At 37.1% G+C, this 25,709-nt stretch overlaps 3 protein-coding genes across 4 annotated transcripts; 2 read left to right on the plus strand and 1 right to left on the minus strand.

Annotated features, from left to right (window-relative positions):
• Positions 1–11,762: 11,762 nt before the first annotated feature.
• On the plus strand, positions 11,763–19,874 carry LOC103514016 (zinc finger-containing ubiquitin peptidase 1). Of its 2 annotated transcripts, XM_017446042.2 has the most exons (9): positions 11,763–11,888; positions 12,526–13,470; positions 13,737–13,895; positions 14,508–14,672; positions 15,236–15,461; positions 17,524–17,651; positions 18,793–18,914; positions 19,082–19,183; positions 19,611–19,874. In XM_017446042.2, exons 2-9 carry the CDS (start codon positions 12,549–12,551, stop codon positions 19,653–19,655), a joined length of 1,869 nt encoding a protein of 622 aa, XP_017301531.1. In that variant the 5' UTR covers positions 11,763–11,888; positions 12,526–12,548; the 3' UTR covers positions 19,656–19,874. The 2 variants fall into 2 exon arrangements, with proteins under 2 accessions (XP_017301531.1, XP_008477104.1); XM_008478882.3 differs by lacking the exon at positions 19,082–19,183 and having other exon boundaries at positions 18,793–19,016.
• Positions 19,875–21,790: 1,916 nt separating this feature from the next.
• LOC103514015 (thyroid transcription factor 1-associated protein 26 homolog) lies at positions 21,791–24,021 on the plus strand. Its single transcript, XM_008478881.2, has 3 exons — positions 21,791–22,039; positions 22,994–23,129; positions 23,645–24,021. The coding sequence occupies exons 1-3, from the start codon at positions 21,964–21,966 to the stop codon at positions 23,889–23,891; spliced, it is 459 nt and encodes a 152-aa protein (XP_008477103.1). The 5' UTR covers positions 21,791–21,963; the 3' UTR covers positions 23,892–24,021.
• On the minus strand, positions 22,337–22,858 carry LOC113469413 (thyroid transcription factor 1-associated protein 26 homolog). The gene has a single exon (XM_026827078.1). It carries the CDS (start codon positions 22,832–22,834, stop codon positions 22,544–22,546), a length of 291 nt encoding a protein of 96 aa, XP_026682879.1. The 5' UTR covers positions 22,835–22,858; the 3' UTR covers positions 22,337–22,543.
• Positions 24,022–25,709: the final 1,688 nt, after the last annotated feature.

Genomic DNA, 25,709 nt, shown 5'->3' on the forward strand with positions numbered 1-25,709 from the left:
TATCTAGAATTCTAGATTAGCCTTTTTTTGAAGAGGTTTGATAGAGGGAACTGTAACTGCTAAGGTCTTATCGTCCCGAAGAGAGAAGGAATACAGGATAGGAGACAGCCAACCGTTCCAAGAACGAATATTGTCCGTTCAGGATAAACTCTGTCCCGGGCGAGAATCGATCTCGCGGCTTAGCTCTTACAAGGTAGATACGTATCAGAAATAGAAGAGTCGAGAAGGAACTTAGGAGAGGACTAGGGAAGGAATAGATTGATCCTGGTGTTCATTAAGTATACCTATTTAAAAAGAAATTTACAAGTAGGTATCTAAATGTTCAAGTCATTGTAACCACCCAGGTATTCTTATCTTGGTTAAGGCCAATATCAGTGAAATCATAAATAATCAGCTAATCACATCAATGTTAATTTGTTATCTAGAAATTTGAGCGGGCAAACCCCAGGAGGTTCTTTTAGATGTAGATGATATCTATTGGTTGTATCAGTTGCATATTTTATGTATCTCAGTATTTAATATGTATGTAGTATGTACCTAGGTAGGTATCGAGAGAGTATTTTACTCTCTAGTTCTAGATCAGGCATGTCAAACTGATTGTGGCCAATTTTCAAATAGCGAAATGCAAACTCCTTTATCATCTCAATTTCTTTAAAGATCTGCTGAAAATGGTGTGAACTTACAAAGTTGTTGAGTTTTTTTGCATCCATTGGCCTTCGACCTACCGTCAGTTTGATTCTGCCTTGTTCTGCCTCCAGCCTCCTCTAACACTAGATGTTTTAATTATTGGATTTCCTACATACCTGCCTAGGTATGTTTAAATTGATATTCAACCTACTAGGATATTTATCCAATGCCCATAGATCTACGATACGAGTATGAAACCTAAAGAATTTTAAATGTTTACCTAGGTACATTTATCTTGGTGATACCGTTGATTACTGTCAGGCTGTTAGGGACCATCTGTCCAAATGTCCAATCAGAAAACCTAAGAATACAGATAAGTAGACACATGTCCAAACTATTTTCCTAGAGTCCTAGAACTCCTAGCCACTCTATGTCTGTTAAACCCATTACCTACCAATATAAGACCCAACTCTTTCAACAAAATAACTAATTACTACTGACTGTCACTTTATCCAATCTGCTCCCAGGTTGTTTACGATGGTCAGAGAAGTACCTGAGGGTTCTGCCTGGCTCCTGGAGACAACTAGTTGACAGCAGTGAGTAGTGATAGGTCCTTAATGGTTCTCACATTCCAATCCATGTCATCTAACATGACTGGAATATTATGGACTCTCTCAAACAGCACTTAGGAAACAATGGACATTCATGTCTAACATGACTGGAATATTATGGACTCTCTCATACAGCACTTAGGAAACAATGGACATTCATTATATTTCCTATCTACCTACTTGTGTTTCCAATGCCGTTAATACTTGGTTCCACTTTAGCTTTAAGAGGACTAGCTGCAAGGCTAGACAAAAGTGGTAAGAAGATACGAGAAGGTCCCCTGGATTTTCTTATATCCAGGTTCGACTGTACATTATTCATGAACAAACACTTCAAGTATTGAGAACATGAAAATTATTTCAACTCCAAAATTCATTGTTTTATTCAATCTTTCAAAGGATATCCTACTTATCAGAGGAAAAGATCATAGAAAGTGATCATTTCAACCTCGATCATTTCAACTACCCCCGACCCCAAGTAGTTAAAATAATCGAGGTTCTGTGCCTACTCTACCTACCTATACTGATTTAGAATCCATTGGGTTTTTTTTTTTTTTTTTAATCATATGTACATAGGTACGACCTACGACATACATGTTATAACTAATTGTTACATTGGCTAATGGAAGTTTTATCGGGAACTCCTAAATATTTGCAATTTAGTTTGGAAAGAATTAGAAGTGATTGAACTTTTATCCTTCTTGAAGATTGAGGTGCTCGAGGATTGAGACCAATTCTGAGGTGTTGAATAACGACCGAAAGGGAATTAGAAAGGAGAGTTCAAACTGACTTCAACCATAAAATCCAGAGAGACAACCGAGGCACGAAATACGAATTTTTGTGCGGATGATGGGCAAAACAACCGAGGGCATATTCTCAAATTGGGTATTTCCTAATGAAATTAATATCAGATAGATTCTATGTACATACCTAAGTACAGTACCTAGTAATAACCTAAAATAATATGAAATAAAAATGAATTTCGTTATTTCGAACTGGTAATTTAATCATGGTTCTTTCATACCTGCATGATGGTAAATATCGCTATAGTCATAGTAGAGATAATCGTAGTTCATAATAATATGCCACCAGAATGTCAAAATGTAGCCTACAATCAGCACTACCGGATGACTTGGAACACTGACCATACGTAGGCTGACCATACGTCCCGCTTTGGAGCCTCTGGTCCCGCTGTCCCGAGAAATCCTCTGGGGACGCTAAAATGTCCCGCTTTCCAATCTATCCACAATCAGACTTACTACATGCATACTTATAGGTATGCAGGTAAGTACCTATCTCTTGAGACAACCCACCACTCCGTCTCTCGTACTAGGAAATACAACATTCTTGTGCTAAATAAAACGACCACGACCAGCGACTCCAGTAGAACTAAACCTCCCCCCCCTGACCACCAACCACTAATCAGAGATTCTACAGGATAACAGACAACTCTTCAGTACATACTGATAGAAATAGATGGATTACACTAGGCCATTTCTCAACCCAGCTATTGGCCTCTGTGGCCGAGTGGACAAGAGCACTGACTCTCAAATCGGTGGTGCTGTGTTCGAATTCCGGCCAGGACGGAATTTTCTAACCTATATCAATAAAGAAAGGAATGTCAATAAACAAAGGAAACATTTTTAACATTTTTTTTAAAATTATTTTCAAGAGATTGTTATCTATACAATCTAATAGGTAGGTACATAGTACTTACTTATACATAATATTGAAAGTATGATCATGATAAAAATGTATTACTAGCATACATTTTTGGCTCTGGCAACCTTTCAACCTCTGCTTCTACCATTTCCTCTTCACAAGGGTCATCTTCTCTAGGCTCTGGGGATACAGGGAACATCTGATCCACCTCTTCTTGGCTATTCTTTGAAATCTGTACCAAGATCATCATCTGAGTCACACTCATTCTCATCATCACTACCAAGGGGAATTGAAAGAAGTTCGAGAATTTGTCTGTCATCTGCCTTGCTAAGAGAAAACGCCATATGTCAAAAAAATCGATTTTTGGTTTTTGGTGCCAAATGGTTTCTATGATCCTAAATTTTGATTCTATATTTTTTTCTTTATCCTAAACCCCTTGAAAACCACTAAAACGTGTTGCCGTATGTCAAAAACGTATGTTTGCCGTATAGATTGAAATCTTTAAACTCGATTTCCTGTGAAAGTAGGGTTTTTTGACATACGGCGTTTTCGCTTAGCACGGCAGTATAGGTACCTACAACTATACATAAGTAGGTACCTTTACCTATGTATCTTATGTATAGTTTTATAGTAGGCTACCAATTAGACACATGGAAAATATAAAGTACCCAGGTAACCTTTATTTTTATGTGTTAGAGGTAACAAACTATTGGGTGGGTATTATTTAATTTGTTGTTGGCAATAAAGTTCAGCACGAGGCTATTAAAGAGACCACCAAGCCAGCCTGGTTACCTTGGTTGAGCGCGTCTGCCTTGTAAGCGCTAGGCAGCGTGTTCGGATTTTATTCTGAACGGATAATGCTCGTTTTCGGAACGGCTGGCTTTCTCCTGTCCTGTCTTCATTTTCTCTTCGATTTCGGGACGACAAGATCTTAGCAGTTACAGTTGCCTCTGTCAAACCTTTAAAAAAAAGGTACCTACCTAACGTCCAGTCTCTAAATTTGGAATACCTAAGACCGTCCCTGTTCATAAGAGATCCCTATGCCGCTGTGTTTATCTTCATTAATCTTCATTGTTTATATACTTTTGTTTTTTATTACTTATATCATCGCTGGTAATATTACAAATAATTTAATGTTTCATATTACTTTTATTGTTTTCTGCTATACACTTTGCCAAGCCAGCCTGGTTACCTTGGTTGAGCGCGTCTGCCTTGTAAGCGCTAAGCGCTAGGCAGCGTGTTCGGATTTTATCCTGAACGGATAATGCTCGTTTTCGGAACGGCTGGCTTTCTCCTGTCCTGTCTTCATTTTCATTTTCTCTTCGATTTCGGGACGTCAAGATCTTAGCAGTTACAGTTGCCTCTATCAAACTTCTTTAAAAAAAAGGTACCTACCTAACGTCCAGTCTCTAAATTTGGAATACCTAAGACCGTCCCTGTTCATAAGATCATAAGAGATCCCTATACCGCTGTGTTTATCTTCATTAATCTTCATTGTTTATATACTTTTGTTTTTTATTACTTATATCATCACTGGTAATATTACAAATAATTTAATGTTTCATATTACTTTTATTGTTTTCTGCTATACACTTTGCTTGTTTCGTGGTGAAAGGTCTCTCTCTCTCTCTCTCTCTCTCTCTCACCAATAACTTTCTTTTTCTCACATTATTAGATCAAATCACACCATCACAAAGTATTTAGAAGATACACTTTGCTTGTTTCGTGGTGAAAGGTCTCTCTCTCTCTCTCCAATAACTTTCTTTTTCTCACATTATTAGATCAAATCACACCATCACAAAGTATTTAGAAAGAGAACATGATACTTGAAAAGTATTCATCACCTTCATGTTCATTATTATGCATGATATTCTCACAGGCACCCGGGCTCGCAGTTCAAGGTACGTGGGTTCGAGAAACAAACCGTCCATAATAGTCGCTGATAATCGAATTAAAAACGAACCTTATTATCGTTTAGGATAAAGCTCACCCTGCCCCCGGGTGAGAATTGAACCAGCGATCTAGCGCTTACAAGCAAACTAGGCTGGTCAATTTTATTTTAGGACTTTTAAGTTGAAACCAATCTATCACGAACCTTATTATCGTTTAGGATAAAGCTCACCCTGCCCCCGGGTGAGAATTGAACCAGCGACCTAGCGCTTACAAGAAAACTAGGCTGGTCAATTTTATTTTAGGACTTTTAAGTTGAAAGCAATCTATATACAATCAGACTTACTACATGCATACTTTTAGCTTATAGGTATGTAGGTAAGTACCTATCTCTTGAGACAACCCACCACTCCGTCTCTCGTACTAGGAAATACAACATTCTTGTGCTAAATAAAACGACCACGACCAGCGACTCAGTAGAACTAAACCTCCCCCCCTGACCACCAACCACTAATCAGAGATTCTACAGGATAACAGACAACTCTTCAGTACATACTGATAGATGGCTTACACTAGGCCATTTCTCAACCCAGCTACTGGCCTCTGTGGCCGAGTGGACAAGAGCACTGACTCTCAAATCGGTGGTGCTGTGTTCAGTTTTAGAGGTGCAGGGGAGATAAACGATTGAACAGTATTCCAGAGTAGTTGGTCCTCGTGATGAGAAAGATTATAGAGAAAGTCCCCGGTGAGATTCCCAGAATCCCGAACTGACATAACTTTTTGTCAGAACATACAACATGTTTATGTAAATACCTGTGTAGTGTCTCTGAACTGCTTGATGTGATGATTAATTAAGCTGGTTTAACTGTTTTAGCAGATAAGTAAATTTTTAAGACACTGAAGAGTGCAAATATTCACATGAAGTACTACGGATGATGGGTATTATCTATCAACGAGCATCAGTATTAGGACACTTTCGAGACATTTGGTGCTTGGCACTGTCCATTCTTGACCTATTGGTGGATCTGGTGAAGCAACATTCTGCCCAGAGAGTTGTTGCCCCAGTGTAAAGGTACCTTAACTGCTATGGTCGTCCCGAAATCGAAGAGAGAAGGAAGACAGGATAGGAGAAAGCCAGCCGTTCCGAGAACGAACATTATCCCATCAGCCCGCCCCGGGCGGGAATCGAACCCGCGGCCTAGCGCTTACAAGGCAGACGCACTACCAACTAAGCTAACTAGGCTGGCTTTTTAATATTTTATTGTACATAAAACTTATACATATAAAGTATGGTACAATATACATATAAAGTAGGGTTTGTGTATGAGTTCTAATTCTAGATACCTACCTACTTACCTTGTACCTCATTCTACACGCGTTGTGTTTGACCTCACAATCAAGCTGTGTTGACACCTCATCGTCTAAATCAGATTAAGTAGATCTGCTTTGTAAGCGCTAGGTCGCGAGTTCGATTCCCGCCCCAGGCGGATTTTATCCTAAACAGATAAGGTTCATTCTCGGAACGGCTGTCTTCCTCAAGCAACGGTGTAAGTTGTAAGTGAGGTTTCTCAGTGCAAGTTGCAAACTTGTTGATGTGCTGGCTAGACTGCTGCACCTTTGCATACCTAAAGTGATAAGATGTGTTGCTATTATTTGTATTAGTTTCGGTTTCTAGTCAAGGATTTCAAGGGATTAATATTACCTATTGGTGTTGTATGTTCTAGGTCTGGATGAGTAAATAACCGACTTACGCTAGATGATCTTACATCTGTTTCCAGATTTCATCAAGAATCCAATTAGTGCTGAAATTCACAGTAAAAAATGTCCTGTTTCCTTCTCTCTTCGCTTTTGGGACAGAGCCTGAGCAGTTACACGGAGACTAGGGTACCAGGAGCTCAATCGATTGACTGGGTACCAGGAGCTCAATCGATTGACTGGGTTCCAGAACTCTACATCGGGAAGCGCAACACTATAATACATCATTCCAACACCCTAAATTAGGGGAAGTGGCCCAATAATACAGTTCACTGTTTTTTTTTTTTTTTTTTTTTTTTTTTTTTTTTTTTTTTTTTTTTTATAAAATCTATCCTTCACCCTTCACAGCTTAACACCCTTTGAGTGATATCATTATCACCTGTACTTCAGCGGTGTGCTTTCTTAGGCATATCACCAGTAAATACAGATCAGGATAATATTAAGCTTATAAGAAAGAAAAAAGAAAGTGTTGATCCCTCTTACTCAAATGGGATTACGAGACAACGCAACGAACGGTCTAAAAGATTTAGGTCCAATAAGAATATTTTGGTTTTATTTTAATTTGAAACACCTGCCGATTGGGGTGAAGATTACATGGAGTAACAAGTTCAGGATTCTAATTAGAATAATTAGATGGTTGAATATCGGACCGATTATATTTCTTGTGCTTTGGATCAGCGATTCTCAATCTGTTACCGGTATCTGTGAATGATCTAATCCTGGATGACAGGATGACCCACTGGTTACCATTCGTTTGGTAAAACCGTGAATACCAATGCCACAAAGTAGCAATCACCGGTCACCAGATAATAAAACTGTTAAATGATAATTTATTTTAATAATAATAAACACATAGACAGAAAGCTATAATTTTTATAGTAACAAAGACAGCGTACTCCAATAGAAAGGGGAATTTGGCACATCCACCAAGAAAAAATATTTAGGTGGGGAAAATGACACATCCACTACGAAAATCACACTTCAAATACATGTAGGTACATTTTCCACAGCTTTATTTTCATCATATTTTGTTTTTTTCTACTTTTTACACTCACATAAGTATTGAATATTGATAGTTAAATCCTTTTTACCTTTTACCTAATTACTTGCTAATAAAAGGTCATAGTGCACAGCAGGTACTCGTAGGTAATTTTCTAAACTCTATGTACCATTGTACCTATTGGTGTGTACCTCGGTAAATCAAAAGACTCAAAAGGCATCTCATTCGGATTGGACTGAGAACGACTGAGTTCGGATGTTGAATGTCTGTGCTGGTCTGTGGTAGTAGGGAAAGTAGTGCTATGCCAGAGTATGAACAGGCTCGGATGAACCAAACAGAAATAATATCAATAATGAAATTTAAAAAGTATCTAAAGGAATTCGTTTGTTTGTAATTTATTGTTCTTAATCTTGGAAATGGCTTTCCTCTGACTGGAATTTTTCAGATCGCGCACTGTTGGGAGTAGAACCACAGTTCCCCAACCACGAAATCATAGTCCCTTTAACACTAACTGGTACATCTTCAAACGAAAAAAAAAGTTTTAGAGGTGCAGGGGAGATAAACGATTGAACAGTATTCCAGAGTTGTTGGTCCTCGTGATGAGAAAGATTATAGAGAAAGTCCCCGGTGAGATTCCCAGAATCCCCAACTGACATAACTTTTTGTCAGAACATACAACATGTTTATGTAAATACCTGTGTAGTGTCTCTGAACTGCTTGATGTGATGATTAATTGAGCTGGTTTAAGTGTTTTAGCAGATAAGTAAATTTTTAAGACACCGAAGAGTGCAAATATTCACATAAAGTACTACCTACATGTATCGAATAGCATAGATGTAGAGGTATCTAATTAGCCAATAGCCAGCCACGAGACATCAAGTCTGCGCCAGAATCAAAACAACAACCAATAACAAGGTGGTTTGGTTCACCACACTAAAAAAAAAGTGTACAACTAAAAAAAAAGTGTTGAAAGCGAAAGACCTACTCTACAAGAGTAAATTTATTGCAAGAAGCATTATACCTACCTCTTCTACAAGGTACCAATTTGAAGCTATAGTATCGGCAATAATTAAAACATCAGACACACGTCACACGTCCCTCAAAAACACTTATGTAGCGTTTTGAGTACTTGCTAGTCGTGTGGCACGCCAGAGCCATGCCTGCAGCTCTTGGTTATACGATCACTTAGCACACAGACATCCAGCATCTATTTGATTGTACCTAGGACGGACGATAAGAAACAGAGAAAAACTAAAGGATAGCAAAGACAGGGCAAGGGGTTAAACGAGGAGGAAAGAAGGAAGAAAATACTGTATTTCAGGTAAGTACGTACCTACCTAATTTTACCAATGATGTAATAATACAGTAACGATTTGACAGAAAGAGGAAATGATCTGAAAAAATGGTGTTACGAAATGATTATTACTTTCCTTTTCTTATCTACTGTTAACCCTATATTTCATGATATTTTTGTTTTTGACCAAAAAAATATATAATGTGAAAATAGGCTTCCTAAGACTATTCCAGCTTATTTGAAAAGCATGGATGTAAAAGAATGTGCCTTGAAGTAATGCGAAAGCGGTGCCGAGGTACAAAAAAAACTACTGGCCTGCTCATAATTGTCGACAAAAAAATACACTCATACCCACTATAGAACTACACTATATATAACAAACCGTTTTCGGCGTTCAAACAGCTTAACGCTTATAACAGTATTTAGTGTTTTGACGTCGAGTTACTTTCTGTTGCTCTTGTGTCACCCAGCACATGGGAAAAGTATCATGTCTCATCTCGCCCATTTGACAAGGGACACTCTAATGGCCCAGCCCTTTTCTCTGACCATATACCTACCTATTTTCCAACCAACTTACTTAAGCTGGGACAGGCATGGATGTAAAAAAGAATGTGCCTTGAAGTAATGCGAAAGCGGTGCCGAGGTACAAAAAAACTACTGGCCTGCTCATAATAGTCGACAAAAAAATACACTCATACCCACTATAGAACTACACTATGTATAACAAACCGTTTTCGGCGTTCAAACAGCTTAACGCTTATAACAGTATTTAGTGTTTTGACGTCGAGTTACTTTCTATTGCTCTTGTGTCACCCAGCACATGGGAAAAGTATCATGTCTCGTCTCGCCCATTTGACAAGGGACACTCTAATGGCCCAGCCCTTTTCTCTGACCATATAGGTACCTACCTATTTGCCAACCAACTTAAGCTGGTTTAACTGTTTTAGCAGATAAGTAAATTTTTAAGACACTGAAGAGTGCAAATATTCACATGAAGTACTACCTACATGTATCGAATAGCATAGATGTAGAGGTATCTAATTAGCCAATAGCCAGCCACGAGACGTCAAGTCTGCGCCAGAATCAAAACAACAAACAAATAACAAGGTGGTTTGGTTCACCACACTATAGGAGTGTACAAAAAAAAGTGTTGAAAGGGAAAGCTTAAATCAAGGGAAACAAGAAAGCCGAGTTAACTTGGGTGGTAGCCCGCCTGCCTTGTAAGCGCTAGGTCGCGGGTTCGATTCCCGCGTGAAGTGAACTTAATCCAAAACAGATAAGGTTCGATAGAGGGAACTGTGACTGATGAAGTACCTTATTATCTTCCCGAAAGCGAAGAAAGCCATCTAACCTGTTGAAGATAAAATCCGCCCCAGGCGGAAATCAGACCCGCAACCTAGTGTTTACAAGGCAGACCCGCAACCTAGTGTTTACAAGACAGACCCGTAACCTAGTGTTTACAAGGCAGACCCGCAACCTAGTGTTTACAAGGCAGACCCGCAACCTAGTGTTGACAAGGCAGACCCGCAACCTAGTGTTTACAAGGCAGACGCGCAGTCTAACCTATCTAGGCTGGCATTTAGTAGGGTGACTGTACCAGTAGTCGATCATTTTTCACGTTTTTAAGTTTCAATTAGCTCTGGTTCTATTGTTGGACACTGTTATATCAACCTAGTGTTTACAAGGCAGACCCGCAACCTAGTGTTTACAAGGCAGATGCGCAGTCTAACCTATCTAGGCTGGCATTTAGTAGGTATGATCAAGGTATAAAACTCCATTCGCCACTGGCTTGGTATTTATGGAGATCCGTAGAACCACCGGGTCACCCTAATATAGGGCACTGGAACTTGCAACAAAAAGTACGGCGTAGTATGGATGGTAATGGTAATGGTCTGCAAATAGACCAAGTTGACCGATTCTGGGTTGATAGGTACCTACTCGGGTATTACTGAATCTATCGGTCGGTGTTTAGTATGAGATACCTGTAGATACGGTAGAAGTAGGTACATATAGGATAGGTACCTACTCGGGTATTACTGAATCTATCGGTCGGTGTTTAGTATGAGATACCTGTAGATACGGTAGAAGTAGGTACATATAGAACTTGCGATTGTATAAAATACCTACAATCTACAATAGTAGATAGTAGGTTGTATCTACCCCTCTGAATCAACAGGTTGACTGAAGTTCTCTCGTCGAACTGAGAAATAGGTAATAATTGTATCTACAATAGTAGATCTATCTACTAGGTTGTATCTACCCCTCTGAATCAACAGGTTGACTGAAGTTCTCTCGTCGAACTGAGAAATAGGTAATAATTATTATCAAAACAGCTTACCTACCTAATGGGATAGTGCGAAATTAAGGGCTTTCGGGGATTTCAGGTCTAAAAGAAGATCCTAACTCTAACTGTAGGTACATACTTCGGTCTTCTTTTGGGTAGCATAAAATCCTTAAAGCCCTTTTTTATAGAACTTGCGATTGTATAAAATACCTAAATTGTATCTACAATAGTAGATAGTAGGTTGTATCTACCCCTCTGAATCAACAGGTTGACTGAAGTTCTCTCGTCGAACTGAGAAATAGGTAATTATTATCAAAACAGCTTACCTACCTAATGGGATAGTGCGAAATTAAGGGCTTTCGGGAATTTCAGGTCTAAAAGAAGATCCTAACTCTAACTGTAGGTACATACTTCGGTCTTCTTTTGGGTAGCATAAAATCCTTAAAGCCCTTTTTAAAGGAAAGAATATAAAGCTGTTTTACTCAAAGTTTTACGTTTTCGTATTTTTTTCGTCCCCTCTTGAATAAAACCTCTCAACACGGTTTGTCAAACACTGATGATGTGAACGGGCCTTGATTGAACACCTAGAGCACTCTAGCGACAGAGCGTTTAAGTATTTCTATCCGTTACCATAACAACCAAAATCCTTATCACTTTTTTCTGCTTTTTCCAAAAGAAAATTGGAAAATTCTGCATATTTCTGCAGTCCGCAGTGTTTTTTCTTGTGTTTGATCTTTTTATCCAATGTCTTCAATGCTGTAAATACAGGTAATGTTCATTTTCTTGACCGCATGTCGTTTCCATTAATTTATTTCTATTTTCCAGACTGAATCCTATGATTTTTATCACTACCTGTTTCTTACCAGAAGTAATTTCTGTAATTTAATCCAATATTATTTTGTTCCTTTTAAAGTAAAGGCTATTTTGGGAAAGGTAGAAGATACCTACACACTTTTTCTTTGTCCAAATTCATTTGAATAGTATCCCTACTTTTAAAGTAGGTAAAGGCTATTTTGGGAAAGGTAGAAGATACCTACACACTTTTTCTTTGTCCAAATTCATTTGAATAGTATCCCTACTGACTTACTCATATCCCAAGGTAGTGTGTGTTTGCACAGTATTATTAGGTGTGTCTAGTTGAGCAAACAAAGTGTTTTTGCTGTAAAATTAAACCAACCATTCTGATAAGCTGATTGTAAGTTCAAATGCTATCATACTTGTCTCTTTGACTATTAATCCCTCTTTTATTTTACAATAGATTCTATTTTAAAGAATCTGCCATTGTTCTTGTTCTTATTAGTATTTTTGAATCTGCAATTCAAAAATAACTGAAGTCTCCAAAGAATTTGGTGCTGATATTTTATTTAGATGTTTTATTTTAATAATACTTTGTTTTTAATTCCAGACACTCTAATAAGAACAAGAACAATGGCAGAGAAGAACCAATCCCTTGAGTACTCCTGTGAGATATGCGGGGCATCAAATTTGACAGATGAAGAGATGAGAGAACATGTTGTCTGCTGCCACATGCAAAACACACTAATATGTCCTATCTGTAACCTGACAAGTAACACTACAGAGGAGATGCTATCCCATGTCAATTCAGATCATCTGGAGTATTTAACACCTGATCAGGACATGATTGCTTTTATTGACGAGGAGTATGATTTGTGCAATGGTTTGTCCAAGGCTAATGAAGACTCCAAGTTATCGAAAGACATGGAGAACATGAGGGTGAATGGACAACTAGGTACTAGTACTGGGAATATTAACAAAACTGAGCTAGCCGATACCTGCAGGATTGGTGGTGCTGGAACCAATTCACCCCAGAGACGGAACTTGGATTTGAAGCTATCCAGCACAAAAACAAGACCTCTGTTGCTAACTCCCCCTCCTAATGTATGTCCCATTTGTAACAAATTTCAAAGTTACAATACTAAAGATATGGAGCATCATGTGAATAGAGAACATTTTGATCTCACTAGTCCCTCTGTCAAGGCATCCGCCTCAGCAAGTACCCCACCACTCAAGTTCAAATGTCCTCTTTGTAACAAACACTTTGACCAGAGCTCTGATGTAGAACTTCATGTCAACATAGAACATAGTGACATTCTAAGTCCTGGAAAAGCACAATCCCCACAGTGTCCTGTCTGTTGTCTCAACAACTTTGCATCTACCATAGAGTTGACTAAACATATTGAGAGTCATTTCTCTAACAGCTCCAGAGGTTCTACACCCATGACACCATCAACCAATAAACTTCTGCAGAGCTTGGAAAATGAAAGACGAGAGCAAGAAGCTAGAAGATTTCAAGAAGAGCAAGAATTTGAATTACTACGTGCTCAATATGGTAAGGATGAGAACAAACTATTAGCATTACCTACATTATGGAAACTAAACTTCTAATGAGTGCATTCTGTTAAAAAAAAAAATCCATTTACCTAGGTTCCTATTGTACCTAATTATTTCACTTAGGCACCTACAGAACCTATGTACTTACTCAACTAAAGATATCTAAAGTTGATGGAGTATGTAGAGAGGTACCTACTATGTGGTTATGTTTGAGAGGAAGAGCTCAGCCCTGCATCTAAAACAACATCTCTAAAAAAATTTCAGGTATGGATAATGATGGCAATTTCAACCAGCAAAGCTTAGCCAATATGGAGAAAGCTGTGTATTCTGGAGAACTATCAGTGGCAGATTACTATGAGAAGAGGATTTTCTTACGTAATGCTGAAAGCCATGGGTTTGATGATTGCTCTTCTTGTACTAAAGGTGTGTCCCTCTCTTGTTGTCACTTAGACCTAAATACTAAACCCCTAAGTTTGGAAATTTAAAAGGAAAGACCCTAATTTCAACCTCTCCTCATTAATCATAAAAAAATGGTGAGTATGGTACCTAGGAAAAAAAAGGAGAAACTACCCAAAGTAAAGCTGTTAATGCAAATAGGATCATTTTGATTTATTGTTGAATTATCCTTTATCATCTGAATTCCCATTTTTTAATTTGGAAATTTAAAAGGAAAGACCCTAATTTCAACCTCTCCTCATTAATCATAAAAAAAAATGGTGAGTATGGTAAGGAAAAAAAAGGAGAAACTACCCAAATTAAAGCTGTTAATGCAAATAGGATCATTTTGATTTATTGTTGAATTATCCTTTATCATCTGAATTCCCATTTGTTTTGCAGACATTGTCTTTGTTTGGAAATTTAAAAGGAAAGACCCTAATTTCAACCTCTCCTCATTAATCATAAAAAAAATCGTGAGTATGGTACCTAGGAAAAAAAAAGAGAAACTACCCAAAGTAAAGCTGTTAATGCAAATAGGATCATTTTGATTTATTGTTGAATTATCCTTTATCATCTGAATTCCCATTTGTTTTGCAGACATTGTAGATGTGATCAGAACAACTTGTATGCAGTGTAGCAATGTGAACCAAGCCCTGACCTGTTCTACTGTAGATCACTATGCTTCTACCTACGGGGACAAAGGCTGGGGCTGTGGCTTTAGAAATATTCAAATGATGTTGTCAGCACTTCTTCGTCATACAGGTGATTGAAAGTTAGATAGAATCACATTAGGTCACTTATTATTTATTTTTATATATGTACGTTCTAGGTATCTTATTTGTGCTTTCAGTTTGATGATCGATTTGAATTCTACATTTGGTTACCTTGATGAGCTCAGTATATCACTCAAAACTTTGAATTTCTCACCCAGCTTTCTTCTACGTGAGGAGTGTGCAAAGTTCAGAGTAAAAAAAATTGTCTGTTGAGTAGGTAACCCTTGAAGCCCATTCCACGAAAGAGAGATATCTTCACTATTTTTATTATTATTTATTTATTTATTTTACAGAAAAAAAGCTCGTAGCCTCGTAGTCTTTCTTGAATTCAGACTCATATAGATTTTCCCCTGTGTATCATATACGCTTTCTTTTGTCTGTTGAGTAGGTAACCCTTGAAGCCCATTCCACGAGAGAGAGATATCTTCACTATTTTTATTATTATTTATTTATTTTTTTACAGAAAAAAAGCTCGTAGCCTCGTAGTCTTTCTTGAATTCAGACTCATATAGATTTTCCCCTGTGTATCATATACGCTTTCTTTCCCCACAGGGTACAATGATCAGCTGTACAGACTATGGTTGACGTCCGGGAACAAGGTTCAGCCAGTGCGCAGTACCATGCCTAGCATATCTCGTATTCAGGCGCACATAGAGTGGGCTTGGGGCCAGGGCTTTGACATGCAGGGGGCGGAACAGCTAGGCCTGGCCCTGGTTAACACAAGGAAGTGGATTGGGGCCACCGAACTTGTCACGTTTCTGTCTTCGCTGAGGATCAGGTAATATTGTCTGTGGCGGCATCACCAGTGTAAAAAGATTATTGAAATATAAAAGCAACCTCCGTGGTCGAGTGGGTATCACACAGGATTCGATTCCCGGCGGGGCCGAGGTTTTTTTCGGCTCTGTGCTTGGAGTTTGGGGTGCACTCAGCCTTGTGAGGACAATTGAGTAGCTACTTTAATCGAGTAGCGACCAGTGGCGGCTCTGTGCTTGGAGTTTGGGGTGCACGCAGCCTTGTGAGGACAATTGAGTAGCTACTTTAATCGAGTAGCGACCAGTGGCGGCATTACCAGTGTAAAAAAAATATTGAAATAGGTATGGAAATTGATTGCAAAGGAGGCAGTTAGTAATGTTGTGATGTCCACAAAAGTTGTGAAAAAGCTCTGCTTTATCTCAAAGAATTTTATTGATTTTTGATTAATATTGTCTATCTCAAATCCCTCACGTTAGATAGAAGCGAATGTTTTTTCCCTACTTTTGTAGATGCTTTAATTTGTTGTACACTGTGTGGATTTTGATTCTGATTCAATAATCTCATATTGTATGGATTTAGATTCAGTTTCAGTGATTCAGAATCTTTACACAAGTTTACCTCATTGGGAGAGGTCTTTTTAAGTTTTGAGATCTGCAAATTGAGGTCTGGGGCAATTGCCCCAAGGGATTGGTTAAGCTTATACGAATCTACAGCAGTTTTCATGTTGAACTTTAAGTTTAAGTGTGAACAGGCCCATAAGACTATGTAGCCCTCAACATGAAAACTGACTTAGGTGTTGGGCAATTGCCTCAAGGGATTGGTTAAGCTTATACGAATCTACAAAGTCACCTGAAACTTCTGCCCCATCTCATAACCCTTTTCTATTTATTTTTCAAGAGGTTGGATAGAGGGAGCTTTAAGGCAGATTTCACATCTAGACTGCAACTTGTAGTATACAGCAGTTTTCATGTTGAACTTTAAGTTTAAGTGTGAACAGGCCCATAAGACTATGTAGCCCTCAACATGAAAACTGCCGTATACTACAAGTTGCAGTCTAGATGTGAAATTCACCTAACTGTAAGGTTGTTCTGAAAGCTAAGAGAGAAAAATAACAGGATAGAAAGCCAGCCATCTGGAGAACAAATCTAGCACTTACATGGCAGATGTATGGGCTACCCTCAAGCTAACACTGGCTTTTTTGAAAGTCCTATAAATATGAACCCAGTTCAATTGTAACCATTAACTGTAGCCCTGAAAAATCAAAATAACTGAATTGATTATCAAACCTCCACATTGGAAAAATAGAAAGCCAGCCATCTGGAGAACAAATCTAGCACTTACATGGCAGATGTATGGGCTACCCTCAAGCTAACACTGTAACACTGGCTTTTTTGAAAGTCCTATGAATATGAACCCAGTTCAATTGTAACCATTAACTGTAGCCCTGAAAAATCAAAATAACTGAATTGATTAGAATATGAACCCAGTTCAATTGTAACCATTAACTGTAGCCCTGAAAAATCAAAATAACTGAATTGATTATCAAACCTCCACATTGGAAATGGTTCTTTCCGTCACTTAAAATGGTATCTGAAGATGCTTTGGAAATTCTCATGAAACTCTCCCAAGTGCTAAAGTTCACAAAGGAATAGAATCAGATACCCTTGCCAGCCTAGTTAGCTAAGTTGGTAGTGCGTTTGCCCTCTAAACGCTAGGCTGTGGGTTTGATTCCCACCTGGGGCAGATTTTATCCTGATGGGATAATGTTCCTTCTCGGAACGGCTGGCTTTCTCCTATCCTGTCTTCCTTCTCTCTTCGATTTCGGGATGATGAGCTAAGTTGGTAGTGCGTTTGCCTTCTAAACGCTAGGCCGTGGGTTTGATTCCCACCTGGGGCAGATTTTATCCTGATGGGATAATGTTTGTTCTCGAAACAGCTGGCTTTCTCCTATCCTGTCTACCTTCTCTCTTTGATTTCGGGACGATAAGACCACAGCAGTTACAGTTTCCTCTGTCAAACCTCTTAAAAAAAATAAATAAATAAAATCAGATACCTATCCAAAGTTACTTCTGGCTCCTTGTTTACAGATGTCAACTCGTAGATTTCCATCAACCCTCTAGCTCTGACGGTTGTCATCCTGAGTTATTCAACTGGGTATTGGAATACTTCAGCAATGGGGATGACTTCAAGCCTCCATTATATCTGCAGCATCAAGGTAAGTAAACAATCACGTCGATTTTACACAACTTTCTTTTGGGATGAATCTAATATCTCATTTGGCAAGCTTTTTTTTTCTTCTTCTTCTTCTTCTTCTTCTTCTTCTTCTTCTTCTTTCTTTCTTTCTTTCTTTCTTTTTAAAACTAATTAATGGAGTTACTAATGGTGACGTATTTCCGGGCGTTTGTCAATTGAGTTTAGGACAAAGTAATCTTTTGGGCCGAATTGACAGTTCGATTGAGGAAAGATGAATCTAATATCTCATTTGGCAAGCTTTTTTTTTCTCTTCTTCTTTCTTTCTTTCTTTCTTTCTTTTTAAAACTAATTAATGGAGTTACCTACTAATGGTGACGTATTTCCGGGCGTTTGTCAATTGAGTTTAGGACAAAGTAATCTTTTGGGCCGAATTGACAGTTCGATTGAGGAAGAAGAAGAAAGAGAGAAAGTCTCATGTGCACTTGAATTTGGTGCCGAAAATATATGCGCTAGGCCAGCCACTCACTATCAGGTAGACTTGACACCTGATGAGCACACACACACTATTAGGTAGACCTGACAGGTACGGCTGAAAAGGTCCGTCTGTCAGGTCTACCTGATGAGCACACACACTATCAAGTAGATCTGATAAGGTGTACCTGTCAGATCTACCTGATAGTGAGTGGCTGACCCAAGATGACCATAATCTTAAAAATAAATCTAGACCTCCCCCCAGAATGTGCTATTTGTTCCTGTAATACATACATATCTGTCTCAAATACCAAATATTAGGGACCCTAATGATCTGTATGCCTGTTTAAATAATGATACCTACTACCCCTGTTCTTGATTTCATGAAAAAGACCAACCTTAAAATGTAATCCTTTTCTTCTCAGTATATATAACATTTTATATATATATATATATATATTACTTTAATAAATGTTAATAAATAAATCATATCTGCCTCAAATACCAAATATTAGGGACCCTAAGTAATGATCTGTATGCCTGTTTAAATAATGATACTACCCCTGTTCTTGATTTCATAAAAAAGACCAACCTTAAAAGGTAATCCTTTTCCTCTCAGTATATATAACATTTTATATATATATTACTTTAATAAATGTTAATAAATAAATCTGGACCTATCTCTGGTTTAGGTCATAGCCGCACTATCATGGGTGTAGAACAGCTGAGAGATGGCTCACTTCACCTGCTCATACTAGATCCTAGTCACTCCGTTCATCAAATGTCCCAATGGAGAGATACGAGGAAAGCACAGGCCTGTTTGCGTCTCCTCAGGAAGAGTGCGCTGCAGATGAAAGCTCCCCAATATCAAGTGGTAGCTGTCACGGGGATTATGGACACTGAGGCAGAATACCAGGTGAGATTCCATTAAATGAAGAACACTAACTCGACTTCGAGTTTTCTATTTTAAGGAAAGCACAGGCCTGTTTGCGTCTCCTCAGGAAGAGTGCGCTGCAGATGAAAGCTCCCCAATATCAAGTGGTAGCGGTCACGGGGATTATGGACACTGAGGCAGAATACCAGGTGAGATTCCATTAAATGAAGAACACTAACTCGACTTCGAGTTTTCTATTTTTTTATGTATATTGTGTTACATCTAGGGTTACTTACATTGAGTACGAATTCAATGCCAGTAATGACATTGGATGCAGATTTTTGCATTTTTCGCTGAACTTTTAAACGAAGTTGTCTATAGATTTATTTTCTCATAAATTCAACTGCCTAATGATAATTTTTTCCTGTGATTTTGGACAAAAAAAATGAAAAAATGTGTCAAACATACCGCGCGAAATTTTACTAGTGTTCCCGCACTTTCGAGCGAATTCGCGTCTTTTGAATCCGAGCATTCACGTCTAAACGATGGATTTTTTTTTATAAAACCGGCACTACACATTCTTCTGCAAAAATAGGACGCCCTCAACAAAATATAATTTTCCGTTTTCTTTTGCAGCGAAGTAAAATCATCAAGTCAATCCGGGTGCCTCAAACCCGATGATGTTCCGATTTGAGTAAACAACAACAGAAGCTCACCGGTAAATAGCACACATCTCAAGTTTTTCTTTGTTCAATATGTCCCTACATAAACACATCGAGTATGTCGATATGTTTTAGTTTCCTTTTATTTTATTTATATTTTATTATTCGAAATCATAATCAAAAAGTCGAATTAAAGCGAACTATTAGACAAGTGGAACAAAGCTATCGGCCAGAAAAACTAACTTTCTTCTTAAAACGGTCGTTTTTCCATTGTCTGTTATTTCTAGTCATTTGATGATTATTATGAATTACAAAATTTTTCGTGAAATTCAAGGATAATTAATTTCATTCTATTTCTGATGCAAACAGTGGAGTTCTCCCATAGTTAAATGCTTATTTAATCCTTCCAAAAAGAAAATAGATAACTCTTTCCAATCAAGTCCTTTACTTTTTCTATCGTCCTTTATAATAGTCATAACATGCATTCTCGTTTAATTCTTCTCAGTGCCTTCTATTTATCTTCCTATTATTAAATTATCGTCCTTTATAATAGTCATAACATGCATTCTCGTTTAATTCTTCTCAGTGCCTTCTATTTATCTTCCTATTATTAAATTCTATATTGCTTGTGAATTCTATTTGTGTTACCTCTAAGCTAAGCGAATACCGTACTTTACTGTGTCCATAGTCTATTAATCTGTTTGTTAGTTGTAAGGGTTTATTTGTAAGTTGTTGTATTCTCTGGGTATGTGTTTTAGACATCTGGGATGGTTGGTCTCATCACTTGCCATTTATTTGAGTTTTGTCTATTTTACTTAGGTTATTGTCTCTTACCACTTGAGTATTGTCTCTTAAAAGTCTCTTATGTACTGGACATACGACATAGTTATGTTATTTTCATCATATCATTTTCATTTTTTTCTCACACTATTAATGTATTTAGGTACAAAATATATAGGTACCTATGTAAGTAGGTATATAGGTAGTTTTTTTTAAATTATTATTTATCACAATCTTTCTTATACTTTCACGTTCATACAGTATCCTGTAGGGGCTTTATTTTTCTGTTCTTGAGCTTTGTTTTGCCCCTACTTTATTTTTTTCATTACTAACTGCGAATATTTTATAAGTGCATTAGTATTACCCACATGTAGGTACCTATATTTGGTACCTACATATGTTTATTTTTTATGTGATCTTATATTAAGAGGTACCACAGGTGCTATCGAACTTATAGGTATTAAATATGTAGGTTTAATAATAATTCAATTCAATTATTAGCCGCGAGAAAGTAAGAAGCAAAAGTTATCTGGTTGTACATAGATATTATTTATCATCAGATTTTTTAAGTCTTTAGTTTGAAAATTAAAAAATTGAGCTCCCAATACCAGGCGTATTTATGGACAATCATATAGATAGTAAATAATTAACTGAAAATGTTTCAAGAGGTCTCTATGTTTTTCACATTTTATTAAACAAACGAAGTCTCTCACCAGAATTTACGATCTTGACAAAATTTTGGCAAAAATCTTCAACACAAGAAGGAAATTTTGCTCATTATATTTCACGCCCCCGATTGGGCCTCCAGGGTCCGTAAGGGTTTCTTTTAAATGTTTAATTAATTCCATGTTTCACCACAATTTCCAAACTGTCTATCCAATTTGATGAAATTTGGGGAAGGCAATTTTTTTATTTTCTAAACAACATTTGCTCTCTAGATTTTTTACCTGTAATTATCATCAATTCATCATGTAAGAAAAAACAATTAAAATAAAATATCTACCAACACGGAATATTTTTTGTCAAACAAAAAAGTTCCTTGGACCTATTTCTGTTTAGTTTTAATCTTCCCTATTTCTACTTCTACAGTTACTTATTCAGGCTCACAATATTATATTTTATCATTATAAACCCCCCCCCCCCCCAAAAAAGTACTCTATAACTGGATGGAAATGCCCTTTACAAATAATACTGTGTACCTACCGAAAGTTTTTTTATTTATACCCAACCACCCCGTATACATATTTATTTTTCTGAACTTATCCACCCAGTATATTTTTTCTCAAAAAGATTCGTTCACATTTGCAACATTACGTTCGATGGAACATATGATTTTGTTTACATTTTGAGGTCCCAAATCAGTCCATGTGCCATGTGTTTTTGCACTTTTTGAAAAATTATCAAATCAAGTTAGGTATAAAAATGAATATAAAGTTATAAAGGGAAAGATTCAAAGATTATCATTTTACTTAATATCAATTGAAGATTTATTAGTAACCACCTACATACCTGTCTAAAATCTACTTTGAAAGTATACTCTGGGCAATATGGATACACCCAAAATCAAGAAGACTTTTGATAAGAAGAAGTGGAGAAATGAGCGGTACAACAAAAAGTTCAAAAGTAAGTCATTTAAAAATTTAACTCCATACACAAAAAGCCCACTCTGAAGCTTAGGTGTAGGGGCAATTGCCCCAAGGGATTGGTTAAGCATATACGAATCTACAGCAGTTTTCATGTTGAACTTTAAGTTTAAGTGTGAACAGGCCCATAAGACTATGTAGCCCTCAACATGAAAACTGCCGTATACTACAAGTTGCAGTCTAGATGTGAAATCTGAAGAGAGAAGGAAGACAGGATAGGAGAAAGCCAGCTGTTCTGAGAGCAAACATTATCTGTTCAGGATGAAATCTGCCTTGGGCGGGAATCAAACCCACAGCCTAGTGCTTACTTAAAAGGAGATGCACTACCAACCAAGCTAACTAGGCTGGCTAGTACTTGTGGGTGCAGTGTGAGGAATAATATAAAGATACCACCTACCTTCTGAAAGATGATTTTCTTGAGCTGAAGGAGGAATTTTGCAGAAATCACAGCCTGTTTGTTAGACCTATACATTTTTTTCCAGCACTAGCTTTTATCTTTCTCTACTGTTTTCTTAATTTTCTCATACAACATTTCTAGTCTTTCTTTCATGACAGGTTGTCCTTTTTTGGTTTTCTTTCTTATGACAGCTGTTTTCTGTTTCTTCTTTTCATTATACTTGGATATGGCCTCTTTAATTTCTTCTCGCCTCTTTGTAGCTTCCTCTTTTCTAGCCAGCTTTTCTTGTTTCCTCTTTTCAAACTCTAGCTGAGCTTGCTGATAAGCATTCAACCTGTTATAGGAAAGTTCATAGAAATATTTTAATAAAAAGGACATCTTTTCTCCGTTAGGAGCCCAGCATATTATTTGAAATTCAAAAGAGTTATTCTCAGAAGGCTATGATGTTTACCCCAGTTTGGCTAGCAACACATGTCCCTTCTTTTTTATATGTTGTAATTAATATTCTAATTTGTTATGTACATTTTATTTTTCCAGAACAACAATTTGAAGAAAGGAGAAACAAAGCCATCATGCGAGATTATTTCAAGTTCAAGAAAAATACAACAGCAAATAGTAGTACAACCACTGAGTCTGAGCAAGGTGATAAGCCCCAGTCACAGCCAGTCAAAAGGTAAATGCCTAATGTGTATTCAATTGTAATTTAAAATGAATTTTATTTATTTTTTTAGCTATTGAGGTGTTATCAGTTAAGAAAATACTAAAATTAAGTAAATTCAAATGTGGAGAATATTAATTACAACATATAAAAAAGAAGGGACATGTGTTGCTAGCCAAACTGGAGTAAACATCATAGCCTTCTCAGAATAACTCTTTTGAATTTCAAATAATATGCTGGGCTCCTAACGGAGAAAAGATGTCCTTTTTATTAAAATATTTCTATGAACTTTCCTATAACAGGTTGAATGCTTATCAGCAAGCTCAGCTAGAGTTTGACAGTAAATTCAAATGTGGAGAATATTAATTACAACATATAAAAAAGAAGGGACATGTGTTGCTAGCCAAACTGGGGTAAACATCATAGCCTTCTGAGAATAACTCTTTTGAATTTCAAATAATATGCTGGGCTCCTAACAGAGAAAAGATGTCCTTTTTATTAAAATATTTCTATGAACTTTCCTATAACAGGTTGAATGCTTATCAGCAAGCTCAGCTAGAGTTTGAAAAGAGGAAACAAGAAAAGCTGGCTAGAAAAGAGGAAGCTACAAAGAGGCGAGAAGAAATTAAAGAGGCCATATCCAAGTATAATGAAAAGAAGAAACAGAAAACAGCTGTCATAAGAAAGAAAACCAAAAAAGGACAACCTGTCATGAAAGAAAGACTAGAAATGTTGTATGAGAAAATTAAGAAAACAGTAGAGAAAGATAAAAGCTAGTGCTGGAAAAAAATGTATAGGTCTAACAAACAGGCTGTGATTTCTGCAAAATTCCTCCTTCAGCTCAAGAAAATCATCTTTCAGAAGGTAGGTGGTATCTTTATATTATTCCTCACACTGCACCCACAAGTACTTAGCTAGTGCCGGAAAAAAATGTATAGGTCTAACAAACAGGCTGTGATTTCTACAAAATTCCTCCTTCAGCTCAAGAAAATCATCTTTCAGAAGGTAGGTGGTATCTTTATATTATTCCTCACACTGCACCCACAAGTACTAGCCAGCCTAGTTAGCTTGGTTGGTAGTGCATCTCCTTGTAAGCACTAGGCTGTGGGTTTGATTCCCACCCAGGGCAGATTTCATCCTGAACAGTTAATGTTTGCTCTCAGAACAGCTGGCTTTCTCCTATCCTGTCTTCCTTCTCTCTTCAATTTTGGGATGGTAAGACCTTGGCAGTTACAGTTCCCTCTATGACACTTTTTACTTTCCTTATCCTATAGGAAGGAAAGTAATGTAATCGGGTCAAATTTTCGATGGTCAGATTTTAGTGCCAAAACACGGCCCAGGGCAGATTTCATCCTGAACAGATAATGTTTGCTCTCAGAACAGCTGGCTTTCTCCTATCCTGTCTTCCTTCTCTCTTCAATTTTGGGATGGTAAAACCTTGGCAGTTACAGTTCCCTCTATGACACTTTTTTTTTTATAATCACAAGTTCTATGGTTTCCATCATTATATGTACAATTATAATGAAAAATCTCCAAATAAATCAACAACAAAAAAATTATAATCTCAATTATTGTACACAAAACTTATCTAGATACATTTATAAAATTGTTATAATATTATGATATCTCTACTGATGGTCTTTGCCAAGTGTAAATACTTATATATATCATTATAAGCATCATATAAAAGCATACATGTTTTTTTTTCTATTTTTAAAGTAGTATTTTTTATATCGTCACAACTCCTTATAACAGGTGATAGACCCCAGCCTAGCTCCTATTTACTTAGGTGTGCAAAAAAATTATTACAAATCGCATCACTTAGCTAGTCTAGGATTTCAATTTTTCCTCTAAGTCCTATTTCTTAAAGCTACAAGTAGGTATATATTTTAATCACAAGTTCTATGGTTTCCATCATTATATGTACAATTATAATGAAAAATCCCCAAATAAATCAACAACAAAAAAATTATAATCTCAATTATTGTACACAAAACTTATCTAGATACATTTATAAAATTGTTATAATATTATGATATCTCTACTGATAGTCTTTGCTAAGTGTAAATACTTATACATATTATTATAAGCATCATATAAAAGCATACATGTTTTTTTTTCTATTTTTAAAGTAGTATTTTTTATATTGTCACAACTCCTTATAACAGGTGATAGACCCCACCCTAGCTCCTATTTACTTAGGTGTGCAATAAAATTACAAATCGCATCACTTAGCTAGTCTAGGATTTCAATTTTTCCTCTAAGTCCTATTTCTTAAAGCTACAAGTAGGTATATATTTTATTTATAAGTAAGCACATAAGAAGTATAGAAACTTTTTTGGAGTGGTGTTTATACTTCTTCAAGGTTTTGCCTCAGGGGGGGGCCTGGTTCAATATTATATTGAGGGGAGTAGATGCTACAAATTATAGACAGGGGTCCCTAATTTTTTCTGCAGGGGTGGGATATACACCAGTGCTCTATTGTAGATTTGAAAAAACACTGCTAGTTATTGATGAGTCCTCTACTTTTAGAACTCCTGCAGATATTCATAAGACTATGCCTCTTTGTGGGGTCATGATAGCACGCCTTTTTCA

The sequence above is a fragment of the Diaphorina citri genome, unplaced genomic scaffold (assembly GCF_000475195.1).
Source record: "Diaphorina citri unplaced genomic scaffold, Diaci psyllid genome assembly version 1.1 scaffold1067, whole genome shotgun sequence".
In the NCBI taxonomy this organism is placed as follows: domain Eukaryota; kingdom Metazoa; phylum Arthropoda; class Insecta; order Hemiptera; family Psyllidae; genus Diaphorina; species Diaphorina citri.

Coding starts and splice junctions, on each gene's coding strand:
- LOC103514016 (XM_008478882.3), top strand. CDS start 12,549: ATGGCAGAGAAGAACCAATCCCTTGAGTACTCCTGTGAGATATGCGGG. Junction 13,896..14,507: donor TTGCTCTTCTTGTACTAAAG/GTGTGTCCCTCT, acceptor TTTGTTTTGCAG/ACATTGTAGATGTGATCAGA. Junction 19,017..19,610: donor ACACTGAGGCAGAATACCAG/GTGAGATTCCAT, acceptor TTTCTTTTGCAG/CGAAGTAAAATCATCAAGTC.
- LOC103514015 (XM_008478881.2), top strand. CDS start 21,964: ATGGATACACCCAAAATCAAGAAGACTTTTGATAAGAAGAAGTGGAGA. Junction 22,040..22,993: donor GTACAACAAAAAGTTCAAAA/GTAAGTCATTTA, acceptor TTATTTTTCCAG/AACAACAATTTGAAGAAAGG. Junction 23,130..23,644: donor CAGTCACAGCCAGTCAAAAG/GTAAATGCCTAA, acceptor TTCCTATAACAG/GTTGAATGCTTATCAGCAAG.
- LOC113469413 (XM_026827078.1), bottom strand. CDS start 22,834: ATGTCCTTTTTATTAAAATATTTCTATGAACTTTCCTATAACAGGTTG.